General features: G+C 39.9%; 1 protein-coding gene across 3 annotated transcripts in view; it reads left to right on the top strand.

The window, feature by feature from the left end:
• Window positions 1-12,491, top strand: part of LOC104926545 (alpha-1,6-mannosylglycoprotein 6-beta-N-acetylglucosaminyltransferase B) — a 108,493-nt gene that overhangs the window by 44,298 nt on the left and 51,704 nt on the right. For 2 of the 3 annotated variants that reach the window (XM_010740420.3, XM_027283672.1), the window contains exons 4-7: window positions 2,649-2,758; window positions 5,334-5,410; window positions 5,968-6,147; window positions 9,422-9,586. In XM_010740420.3, coding sequence (XP_010738722.2) covers window positions 2,649-2,758; window positions 5,334-5,410; window positions 5,968-6,147; window positions 9,422-9,586 — 532 coding nt within the window. The remainder of the gene's footprint in view (window positions 1-2,648; window positions 2,759-5,333; window positions 5,411-5,967; window positions 6,148-9,421; window positions 9,587-12,491) is intronic. The other variant, XM_027283673.1, reaches the window with a different exon arrangement.

Below are 12,491 nucleotides of genomic sequence, written 5' to 3'. Positions count from 1 at the left end.
ATTATAATTAGTTCTGTCATATGCTTTCATTCAGATAGCTCTGTTTGAGCGCTGTCATGCCGAGCGTGTTTGGAAGTGAAGTGTATTTTTTACACTGTGGAGATTTTCTTTTATCAGTTGATAGGAATGCCATTTGTCACACAAAATAACCAAAATGACAAAAATAAAAACATTCTCAATTATTTGTCCAACACATTGGTGCAGAATGCAAGAACAACTCTGAACAAATGGACATGTATGATACCACACTGTGAGGGTCAAAAGTATGTTATATGTATATAGTACACAGTGTATGTTCCTACCATTTATCAAAATAGAAAGTCACTTATAGAAAACATTCAATGGTCAGCAGCTGAGGGCAAAGCAACAGGGCCAGGGGTGATCCTTGGCACCTCCATGTCTCAAGTCATCCTACATTCTTGGAAAACAGTAGATTTCCCTCTTTCAGGATTTTTACAGGCTAATTGATGTATCCGCGGTAATGCAGATCCTGCCTCGGACTATTGTTGTGAAGAAGGAGCTGAGGTGTTCTTCATTTACTGGTTGAACTACAGTCCAACCTGAAGCTATGGTCATGAGGTTTGTGTAATGGCCACAAAAATGAGATCATGGATACAAGCTACCAACATAAATTTCTTTTGCCGGCTGGCTGGGTTCACCCTTGGAGACTGATTGAGCAGCTCACACATCCAGAAGGAACTGCTCGTCTTTCACTAAGGGGGGCCAGTGAAGGGAGCTTGGGCATGTGATTCGAATGCATCTTGGAGGCTTCTCTCTAGTGGCATCATTGGCACATCCAATTGGGAGGAGACCATGCAGAAGGCTCAGAAAATGCTGGAGGGATATTGTATGTCATTAGGCCTGGGAATCCCTTGGAGTCTCCCAGAAAGAGCTGGAGATGGAGCTATTAGCTGGCCAGACTAGGCCATGGCAAACATACCTGAGAAGAACTTCATTCACCAAGGGCAATTGGTTGCACAGCAGTGAAAACAGAAACATAAAGTACATTACATTTATTTGGCTAAAGCTATTACCCAAACTGACTTATAATTAGTGCATTCAAACATATCGATACAACCCGAAATGGCAAGAATGATGCAAGTACTGTATATCATATTGATCAAACAAGCTGAAATGTTTCAAGTGCTACATTTAGAAACAATGAGATTTTAAGAGTTTTTTGTAGTTAGGGTTTCTTTTCATGGACCTAGGTGCAGTCAGGTGGAGGGTTCGGTATGCGATAGAAGATGTGTAGTGGTTCTGCTGTCCTAATGTCAATGTGGAACTCATTTCACTATTGTTAAGCCAGGACAGAAAACAATCTGGATTTTTTTGAGTGGTAGGTGTGCCCTCTTCATAGTGGGGGATTAACAAGTTGTAGTTGATGGGCTTAGAGTGTATGCTTTGACCATGTCTTGGATGTAGAATGGGCCTGAGCCAATCATGTTCATGGCAGGCAAGCACCTGTGACTTGAATCGGATTGTGCAGCCACCGATACCCAGTGAAGGCTGTGGAGGAGTGGTGTCGTACAGGAGACTCTTGCCAGGAACGGGTTCATAACTTTTAATTTTGCATATGTGTACAATGTTTTGGAGACAGCTGTTGCCTCTAAAATATATATGCACTAGATGATAATAGTTTCTCTGTTGTAGTAAACATAATAAACAGGGCACAAACACACTTAGTGATGCTTACAAGTGACACTTACAAAGCTGTTAATGGAGTGTTGAGGCTTCCTGTGACTTTTATGGCTGCCTTCTTTTGTATTTTACTTCATCTTTATGCAACTGCTGTTGGCATTTAGTTAGTTAAGCAGGCTTGTATTTCATCCTTGCACACATAATCAATAATTCTGATTATCATCCCTGGTGATGTGTTATTATGCTGCATTTAAGCCTCTGGCGTTAATGAGGGTTAATACCATCTGCTGATTAGAAAATACATAGAGTCAGGAAGCCACAAACACACGCTGCACACTGAAATCAAGTCATTTAAATGGACATAATGGGCACAGCAGTATGAGCATGTGTGGTTGCGCAGGCTTGGCTTTGCATGATGTGCAATCATCCAGTCAGATGCTTTGGAAATATGCAGAACTACAGTGAACACACAAACCATTGCAAGCACATTCACACAACAAACACACACACATTCCCCACACATCTTATTATGTGAATGGGAAGTCTCTCACCCTACAGAGGAAGTCGTATTAACAGCACTGGTCTTTTTCTATTTCACGCTCCAACCAAGTGTCTAACAATTTGCATCTCCCACTAACACTTCTACATCTGTTGAGATGGAGGGAGGGAAAGCTGAGAAAGACAGGCATGGGAGAGGATTGGGAACAAAGAGTAAGACAGAAAAAAACTAGAAACAACAATGAGACACAAAAGACAGGAATAATTGAAGAGGAGAGCGAATAGCCCATGACTGAGAAGGTGGTGATACCATCTTGTGAGAAAGAATGGGTGGTGAGACATATTTATAGCTGCTTGTGGAGGTTTTAGGTACCAGGTGTGCTTTTTGTCTAAGGCACTTTGTTTAAAATTGAGTTTACATTGTGTGACAACAGTGTGAAGGTACCTCTCATTTTGATGTGCCTTTAGCTCATCATTCTATGTTTGTGTTTTGTTTTGTGTGTGTGCAGGTTTCAACCAGCCGGCCTGGTGGAGAGGATTCAAGCTATAGCCCAGAATGTCTCCAACATGGCCATCAGGGTGGAGCAGATACTGCAAAACAGTATGGTGCAAGGAAGAGGTACCGTACCCATTGTATTCATCATCATCAGGCACGTAAAATGCCTTTACTCACATTACTTGATGTGAGATATGGAAAGCATCAAGTTTGAGAGAAGAAATGATTGATGGCATGAGTGTATGACTCTTGTAGACTGATTATGAGCCTCATCGCACTGTAAAGAAACATAGAAACATCTCATCCCAGCCACTCGTCTCAAACATGTACGTATATGCACAACTTACATTAAAGTTTCATTGAGCCTCTAATTGCATTTATTTGGCTGATGCTATTGGACAAAGTTGCTGACAGTAAGTGGTTGACTGATTAACTCTATTATCCCAAATCAACTACCTGCAGGTAGATTCAGAGTGAAGGACATGATTCAGATCTGACAATATGTTCTCACTCTGTCTGAGTACAGATTGCTCACAAAGTACACACAGATGCACAAATCACTGGGTTGAACCGATGTGTAGTGTTACATGTGATGCAGAATTAGAGAACGGGTGTAGGGGGAAGAGTGATACATAGCTTGACTCGTGCGTCAGCTTGTGAAACTTCAATTGCTTCTTTTACTTAGAACTACAGAACAGAATATGAAACAGATCTGCAGACATACATGCAGGCAGAGTGAGACACAAAAACACTGCAGATTTTTCCCTCTGACACAAATAACTTCTGACATTGTGTCAAATAACACAGGTGATTGTTTCAGTTCTGCACAAGAAAACACCCAGCCAACATAAAACAATACTGAAGCTATGTACGAATGCAGCAGTTAAGTTAAAAATAGGTTATCAACAACATACATTCAAAAAATGAGAGATCTGAGATCTACAGATCATCCAGCTTTGACCTAAATCAAAACCAGAAACAATTTAGAGTAAGATTAAATTTTATTTTTAGGAGAGTAAGAAGATGAATGTGGTCATCTCTGTGTATCTCATATTGCTTTATTGCTTCCATCCAACCCTGTTGTCTTTTTGTTGTCTTGGCTCTTGCACATTTTTAATCAAAACCTAAATAATACTAAACTTGAGACAGCTCTACACACACATGCACACAAAAAAAACGCCATTATGATAATTTCCCCCCCTCCTTATTCTCCTCTCTCACTTTTTCTCTTGAGGGTAATTGCCCAATTCTTTACAAGAGAATAAATGAGCATTACATCTCCTTTTGTTTTTCCCCGCTGCATCTGCAGGGACGACGGCACACGCCAAAATGAAAACTCTGCTCCTTTCTCTAATCACAGATGAATTGAAACACTGCCTGCAGACTTTATTATCATACGGCTCAGTGGCGGTTTATTTATCTCGTGGTCAGGCATGTGCAAGAGGGAATGACAGAAGAGAGAGAAAGAGGACGTGATTAGAATTTTCTTCCCCTCAAGCATTGATGAGGCTTTTATGGTCTGTCTTGCAGGGACAGGAGTCAAGTTCTTATGTAGTTAGGTGACCACATTTCAAATTGTTGCTACAGTGGCTGCTATTGTAATCATATTTGTAAGCGGTGTGTGTCTCAGAGTGTGTGTTTTCAGTCGATGAGGAGAAGCCCCGGGGAAGACTTATGTGGAGAAATGTCTCTTTTTCATTAGGCAAATGGAAACAGACGCAACCCAGAGTGAAGGCAAATTTGTTGGTCCAGAGAGAGAAAGAGGCAGAGACGAGGGAAGGCGGCGGGGTTTGAGAACAATGAGCAATTGAAGCCGTTTTTCTTCTCTTCTCGGACGATATCATTCCCATTCTCTCTCTCTCTCTGTCACTCTCTCCCCTTCTTTTCCTCACATCAGCAGCAGAGAGGCAGTTAACTAAGTCAGTGGAGCAATTAATGCAGTGAGTGTAGCCTAAGTGAGCAGACGCACTTGCTAGTGTAACCCTAGGATGGTTGGCAGCAGCGGGAGAGACAGGCTGTGCCGCTTTGTCAGAGCCCAGTGAATAGTGTGCACTGCAGTAGAGCAGATATGATGTGATGTTGCGAAGGGGAAACCACAGGGATTTATGGTGCACACACACACACACAGCATATGCTCAAAGATGGTGATGATGGTACTGTAATGATGATGGAGAAAGTGAATTTGCCATATAAAGTCCACTGATGAGGCAAGAAACCATCGTGATGCTGTAACCCGGTCATTCTGAGGGGGTGAGCCTTTGGGTCAAACAAGTTCACACCTGCAGTCATTTTGTGAAAATGATTTGATTTAGGAAAAATAATTTTAAAGAGGCTTTGACATGCACCATATGCTGCTAAATGAGCTGGTAGATATTATTACACTGGTTGATTGCTGATGGAATTGTTATTTGCACTGGAGGATAAATATTCATATTCAAGCCATCTGATTTAAGTGAGCTAAACCAGCGAGCCTATACACTAATGAAGAAAGGCTTGCAACTTACATATATATTTATATACAGTGTATTAGATGTATTTCATGCATAAGAGGCATACATTGATTTAGTTTGATATTTCAAAATGGGAGTGTATCCTGGTGTGTCGCTGGCCTGTTCCTAGAAGGTGTCTAGTCTGCAAGACATATATTCATGCTTCCTTATTGAAGGTTTTGAAAATGCCGTTCACTGTTGCTTTTCAGCAGTGAGAGATGGGACGTCAAGCCAATGTGAAGTACCAAGAGACCCCCGCTTTCCAGAGTGTCCAGGGAAAGTAGATGTGAGTGTCTCAGTGTTTTATTTATTTATTTATTTATTTGAATATGACATGAACATGATGATTCTGTTAACATATGAATGTGAATTGCACTTGTAAGTATTAGAATATAGTATTTATCCATAGTGAGCGTGTTACCTACAGTAGACAGCGTTTAAGCCACATGAAAGAAGGCCCCTGTTAAAAAATCAATATCTGCTTTAGTGTACGCTGTAGTGAGCATATTCTCACTGCTTTACATCTGTCAGATCTGCAGCAGTATACACACAAGTGGCCTCAAGTGTAGGAATATGTAAGTTATGTGGTTGATACATTGTAGCTCAAGGGAAGAGGGCTGTCTGATGGCAACGTAAAGTGAGAATATGTTTCTATAGCGTAGACTTCAACAGATTTTTTTTTGTTTTTGGAGTGGGCTTTTTTCACGTGTCTGAAACACGATCTTCTGCTGATCCACTTTTGTACCAGGACTACTGTCTGCTTCTGCAAAGTACCTCATACAGATTCACTCCAGAATGTCTAACCATACCCTTTAATGAATGTGTTCTCTGTACAACATCCAGTGGATGCGTGCACGTTGGACATCAGACCCTTGCTACGCCTTCTACGGTGTCGACGGTTCAGACTGCTCATTCCTCATCTACCTGAGTGAGGTTGAGTGGTTCTGCCCCCCACTGGCTTGGAGAAACCACAGCAGCCCCCCCATCCAACATGCACAACAGGCAAAAGCCCCCAAGAGACAGGTGAGGGAAGTCGTCGCAAACACGCATAGCACAGTAAACAAACAAGTGATTAAGCTTGGTTCAGCACCTCAACTCAAAATTACTGCTTACATGCACCATAAAAGCAGTAATTACATTATTACTTACTGTTACTGTACATATATGCATAAACGTAACTTCTACTTAACTACTGTACAGATGTAGTGCCTACAACAGTAAAAGGTACAATATCTCATTTCTATTGGCTCTAAGTTAATTATTAAAGCATTAAAGCACTCTGTGATGAGAAAGAGCAGATGCAGTGTGTGGGAGTATCGTCTGCAGAACTCAATCTAAGTATACACACCAAGAGATATGTATTTCAACTTTTAAATCCTGGAAAAATCATTCTAAATCTGTTGTTCAGTAATTAGCTCTATACACTGCTATGGACAAGATGTTTGTCTACAGTTAGGATGGCACTAAAATGGTTCAAAGACACGTCGTTACAGCTGTGAGAATGGATGGGATTCATCTTGTCACCATTCTATTGATGCCACGCTGTCAGCTACATGCTCAAAACACTCAGCTGTGGCAACTTCTAGAAGAATTAATACAGAGACTGTTGCCAGCAGAGCTGAAGACCTTCATCTACTGCTCTATGAATATTAGTCTCTCCATTTGTGGCCATTACTTTCACGACACTTCGCCTTCCTAGTTAATACCCATCACTCACAAGCGATGTGTTAAACATTGAACCATATATTTTCTGTTTAAGTTCATCTGCAACACAGTGCAGTTGCAAATCTGCTCTATTTCCTCTCTGCTTGCTTATAAATTGCCTTCAGAATCCAGGCTGCTTATACCAAGCATGCTCAGTTCAAATAGGTTATTAAGTACTGGAGTGGTACAAATTAATAAGCAATCAGGAGAACAGTTCCTTTGGAAATGAATAAAATACTGTGAGGGTAGACATGAAGGCCAAATAATGCAGCTCTTAATTAAGGAATGGCTTTTGCTGTATTTCACCTTCTTCACATTTATTGTCATATATTCAAGAGTTATGGTAACTACTGTCCCCTTTTGGCCACTGTAAATGATTTGTGTAAGCTGTATTAACTGTGGATTTTTATTCTAGTGCATTCTGAGTAAGAAATATGTACAGGGTTTTTATTACAGGCCAACCAAATGTGTAGTGTTAGGTAAAAGAAAATCATGATACTACCATCACACTATGTATGTACAAACTAATAAACCCTTTATTCTTAAACTTTCCTATGCTGTTGGCACCTAAATAAACATCTATTCATTAGTCAGCAACCTTAATTAATTTCTTGCTCTAATATTTAATGTTGTTAAGAAAGATTAAAACTCAGATCTTCACTCCTGTAATGGATAGAGAGTAGAATGGATAGAAGTGAGGAAAAGATAAGAGAATTTTAGACAAGCGATATTGAATAGTGAGCTGCTATAATTTACAAACAAGAAATGGTTGTTATAATTAGAGTTTTTGGAGAACAAGAATACCATCAAAAGAATATTATTCATACTCCACTCCATATTATTTTATACTTTCAGTGTTAGACAGCCTTTAATAACAACAAAGACAGTTAAATTCAAAAGAAAGTAATTAATGGTGGCCACCAAGTTGTCAGTCATGTGGCACCAATCAAAAGAAGGAAAAAGAGTCCTAACAGTCTTTCACACAAAAGATGCTGTTCAGTAATAAGAGTGTGAGCTGTTTGCCTCCATTCCTACATAATAGTTAACCTTCACCTGACCCCTGTCCACTATTCCACTAATTAAAACATGCCTGACCTGCCTCATCATTATGCCCTACCCTCTAGTTTTCTCATTGACTTTGAGATCACAGAGCAACAAAAACTTGAATTCAACACATTCACTCTAAAATAGTGTGAACAGTACAGCACAAAAAGTACAATCATACTGTATCCAGTTATCTCTCTTGCTTCATTACAGCAACATAATTTGTGATATAGACGCATTCATGAATTGAGCAGTTTTCCCTTACTCAGGCTGACTTTTCTAAAGGAAAACTAAAATCCTTCACTCTTAATTTTCCAGTGAATATTGACTGCTTTTTTATCACAGGCTGTTGAAATTTCTTTATTTATTATTATACTTATTACTTTCTTCCTCACATAATGAAGGTCTTTGAATTTGAATGTTAACAAAATAAAAAACAAAAGTATGACTATAGCATAGTGTTTACAGTGTTTGTTTGGGAGTATAAAGCTATCACAAATGTTTCTAAGTAGTTATTAAAGTCATGTGTGCTCCTGTGTGTCTGGTTTCACCTTGCTTTTTACACTTTTTATTATTGTGGCAGCAGTAAAATGTTCAGGAGGTAAAGCAGAATGTCAGGGTAAATGAAGACTGATAACTCCATCTTACCTTGTGACCCAAATTACTGAACTGTGGTTTACAGTCTTCCTATATCTGGCACACAGGCAGGCCTGAGCCAAGGTTGTTCTCAGAGGAGAAAAGTCGAGAGCATTAGTTAGAAAATGCTTGCAGTTGTAAATACTTTTAAAACATTCCTTTGACAGGGGACACTAAAGACAGCCTTGAAATAATAAAAACAAATAGCAGAGTAAACAGGGTTCTCATTGGACACACTTTTATTATGAAAATTAGAGAGATTAGTGTTGACAAGGCAAATATTGCATCAGGTTGGAAAATATCAGTAAGTGTTTTCCTGCATTTGCACAGAATACAAAATGACCAATCGCACAAAAAAAAAGAATTTACATGCACATCAGCTGGTCTGCAGATGACATACTCCTCTTTCACATCTTTTCTTACTTGCTTTCAGTTGCTTTGCAGTCCAGTGTGACAAAACAAGACTGAACGATTCTACAGCTAAGCTAATGGCTCTAAGAGGATTTACTGTAATACTCATTGTAAAAAAGAAATAAATAAACAAAAAAAGTCAGAGAATCACCAAAGTGCAAAAAGACTACGAATCTTTGCATCAAATCCCATTTTAAATCCATTCAGCAGTTTTCAACACATTTTTGAAACAAATATGCCAATTTGCTAGTGACGCTAGGGTGAAAAGTTAGTGGATCACAGTAGTACAGTAGCCAAAATTATGGGAATCCATCCAATATTTTAGTCTGAACCACAGTCACTGACCCACTAACACTGTCATCCCTGGAGCACACAGCTAGCACAGCTAAACTTCACATTAATACCCTTATTGCTGATCAATAGCAAACATTTAAATGACTGTTGTACTCCTTCCACTTAATTTCTCACACCTTCTCTTCACTTCTCTACGCTTATTTTCCAGGCTGCCTTCCGCACAGACCTCTCTGTACTGCTGGACCAGGTTGGGACAGGAAAGGAGTCCCTCAGCTTCATGAAACGCCGAATTCGCCGCCTCGCACAACAGTGGGCAACAGCCGCCAACCGCCTGGATGCCAAGCTGGAGCAACGATGGAGGGACCAGAAGAAGGTGAGAGACAGAGGATTGAAGTGTTTATTCTTTTAACTGTGATCAGGTACTATGATAACACTTTTTAAGGCTCAATGCAACGTGCAGCTAAAAAAAATAATTAACAAAGAAATTGAAAGCTTAAATGGTTTGAAGAGTGTGTACTGTACAACATAAAAACATCAACATAGAGAGTGCACCTTACAGTACCTGATACCATCTTGAGTATTAGTATGTACAAGACTCAAAGTGATATTCTTACAGTAAAATGGAGGATTCAAGGTTAGGCCAAGTCTTTCATTTCAAAGATGCTAGACAGTGGAAACAGTTTTCCACTCAAGTAGGTCGGCTTCAAAAGCCTTTTCAGATGCTTCTTAAAAGGTTTGAATGATGGTAGAAGAAAAGTGATAGAGAAGGTAATGATAGGTTGTCATTCCTCTTCTGTAATTGGTTTCTAGCTGTCTGTCTTTATGAACCTGTCCAACAATGCTGTGTGTTAAACTGTTAAACCTCAGTTTGGTTGGCACTAAGGCAGCGCAGTATGGACTTTGCTACTTCCTGCTTGGACCCGTACGCACTGAGGGCTTAGTGTGAGAGAAAGGAAGAAAGAGATGTGAGGATGAATGAGGGAGAAGAAATAAAAGGGAGAACGGAGGTATCAAATGATGAAGATGAATGATTGGGATTATGATGAAACACCAAGCATCTGCCAGCGCCAGGGGGAGAAGAATGAGAGAAAGGAAGGACAAGAGGGCGATGGAAGGTAGCAGGGACGGTATAGTATGATATGGATTAGGAAAGAATTGATGGAGGACGAAAGGGGAGTCGTGAGGCACAACGGAGATGAGCAAGCAACAAAGACTGTAAGGCCGAGGTGGCTATTTCATTAAAAAATGGTTAATGATATTAAACGAAGGATGTAATTTAAATGCTTACTTTTCCAAATGTCAACAAAAGCAATATGTAATTAAAACTTTTTGCAGCATTTAGCCTTTCTCTGCACCACAGAGCCAAGCCTGCCTACCTATTACACTTTTTTGCCCTGCTCATAGTACACTCATAATCTTTTAGTTAAGAAAATATTGATAAATGAACGAGTTAATGTGAGAAGGCAGATTGAGCGCAGAGTCTGCTTCTTTCCCCCAAAATGTCTTTGCCCCCATCTCTCTCTCTAAAATAAGTTAACAAGGGTGGAAATAGTCCTCTGTCACTGAGATTGATGTTCTCCTTTCTTGTAGTGCACTAAGGGGATTTGTTATCCTCTATCATGCCTCCGTGGCTGCTTGAACAGCCTATATGCCTTACAACGTGCTGCTGCTATCTCAACAGCAGATGTCCTAGTATTGGTAAGAGTTCGCTTTGGCTGTCAAAAGCTGTTTATCATAATAATTAGAAACGGCCGTAGAGATGTGTGCATGACTGCTAATTGGATATCACAGTAATAAATATGAAGAGGCAGAATGGCATACATTTGAATTTGAAATTAAAATCTCTGTCTGTGCCAGTGAAATTCACCATTTTGTCCGTTCCTCCCTCAAAGCAAGATTCAGTTTCATTTAAACTTTAAAATAAGCACTCACTTTAACATTGAGAAGGAGAACACTGTTTGATTTTAATTAACTCTGACTCAAGAGAATAAAAAAGAAACATTATCTGATGTGAATTGACTACGGCCTTGCACTCTTCTAACCTTTGTCTTTGACAAAATCCCTCGTTTCCAATAGCAATTTTAGCTTTCTGCTAGAGTGTGCAGTCTTTATAATTCCAATGGGGCTCTGTTGATTCAGTTCTATTTCCTTGTTTGGCTTTCTCTTTGATTGTAAGCAGAGTGGATGTTTACTCAGAAAAAGGATAAATGAGCAGAGCAGAGAGGTGAGTGTGGGGAGCGAACGGATGGAAAAGATCGAGTGGAAAATGAGAGAATGAAGCGAGATGATTCCTTTTTACTGTCTGTGGCAGGCACAAGTACAGGAAATGGGAAAGTGTGTGTGTGTGTGTGTGTGTGTGTGTGTGTGTGTGTGTGTGTGTGTGTGCATATGAGTGACTGGAAAGTTGAAATGCAATTTTGAAGGTTTTTGAGATTCACAGCAGAAGAAAATTTCTACAGTGAAATAAATTTAAGAGATTTTGTATGCAGAGCATCACGGTGAGTGATGAGGTAGAAGCCTGCCTTAGATATTTTTGGAACTCTTTTATTTTGTGACTAATCTGCCCATGTCCTCTGTGCTTGTGGAGTTCAGAAAGAATACAGTCAACCTGCACTTCCCTTTCAAAGCTGTTAGACATTTAAGAGAACTCATTTATTTAACTTTTTTTTTATTTTCAGTGCCGTTATCAACTTTAATGAAAAGCCTGGGTCAACCCATTAAGCCATTATAACGTTGCTGATGGAACATTTTGTGTATAACAAATTGCTGTTCTCTTTTTACTAGACATCAAAGGAGACATTTTCAGCTTTGCCCTGTTAAAATGGAAATGTTTTTGAGAGACAGTAGTACAGATCAAAGACACTGACCTTATCATGTTAACCTGCCGCAGTGAATTCACTGCCTGTCTGGTGTTAGTTCAAGTGTCTCAGCGGGTGAATTTGTGTGCATCTGTGCCTTCTTGGTGTTTGTTAAATATGCAAATTTAGCGTGTTTGTCAGCATATGCCAAACTCTTACAGTAATTTCCCTTTTTCCTGTGTCTGCCCTCTTGAGAGTCGATTGACCTCTGACTGATGAAGTGTAGACAGCGGAGGAGACTAATAGGATATAGAGGGTGAAGTGAGGAGGCGGGGTTGGTAAGAAAAAGTAAAAGTGAGGATGAGGGGTGGTGGGGGTGACAGGAGGAATATAACGACAAGGAGGAGAGACGTGAGGAGAAATAAAGAGGGGAAAGGAGTCTGTAGATGTGTAAAAGGAGGATGACGGAGAAGGTGAAAG

The sequence above is a fragment of the Larimichthys crocea genome, chromosome X (assembly GCF_000972845.2).
Source record: "Larimichthys crocea isolate SSNF chromosome X, L_crocea_2.0, whole genome shotgun sequence".
Classification (NCBI taxonomy): domain Eukaryota; kingdom Metazoa; phylum Chordata; class Actinopteri; family Sciaenidae; genus Larimichthys; species Larimichthys crocea.
The sequence above is the reverse complement of the archived record's forward strand: the minus strand, read 5'-3'. Positions and strand labels throughout refer to the sequence as shown.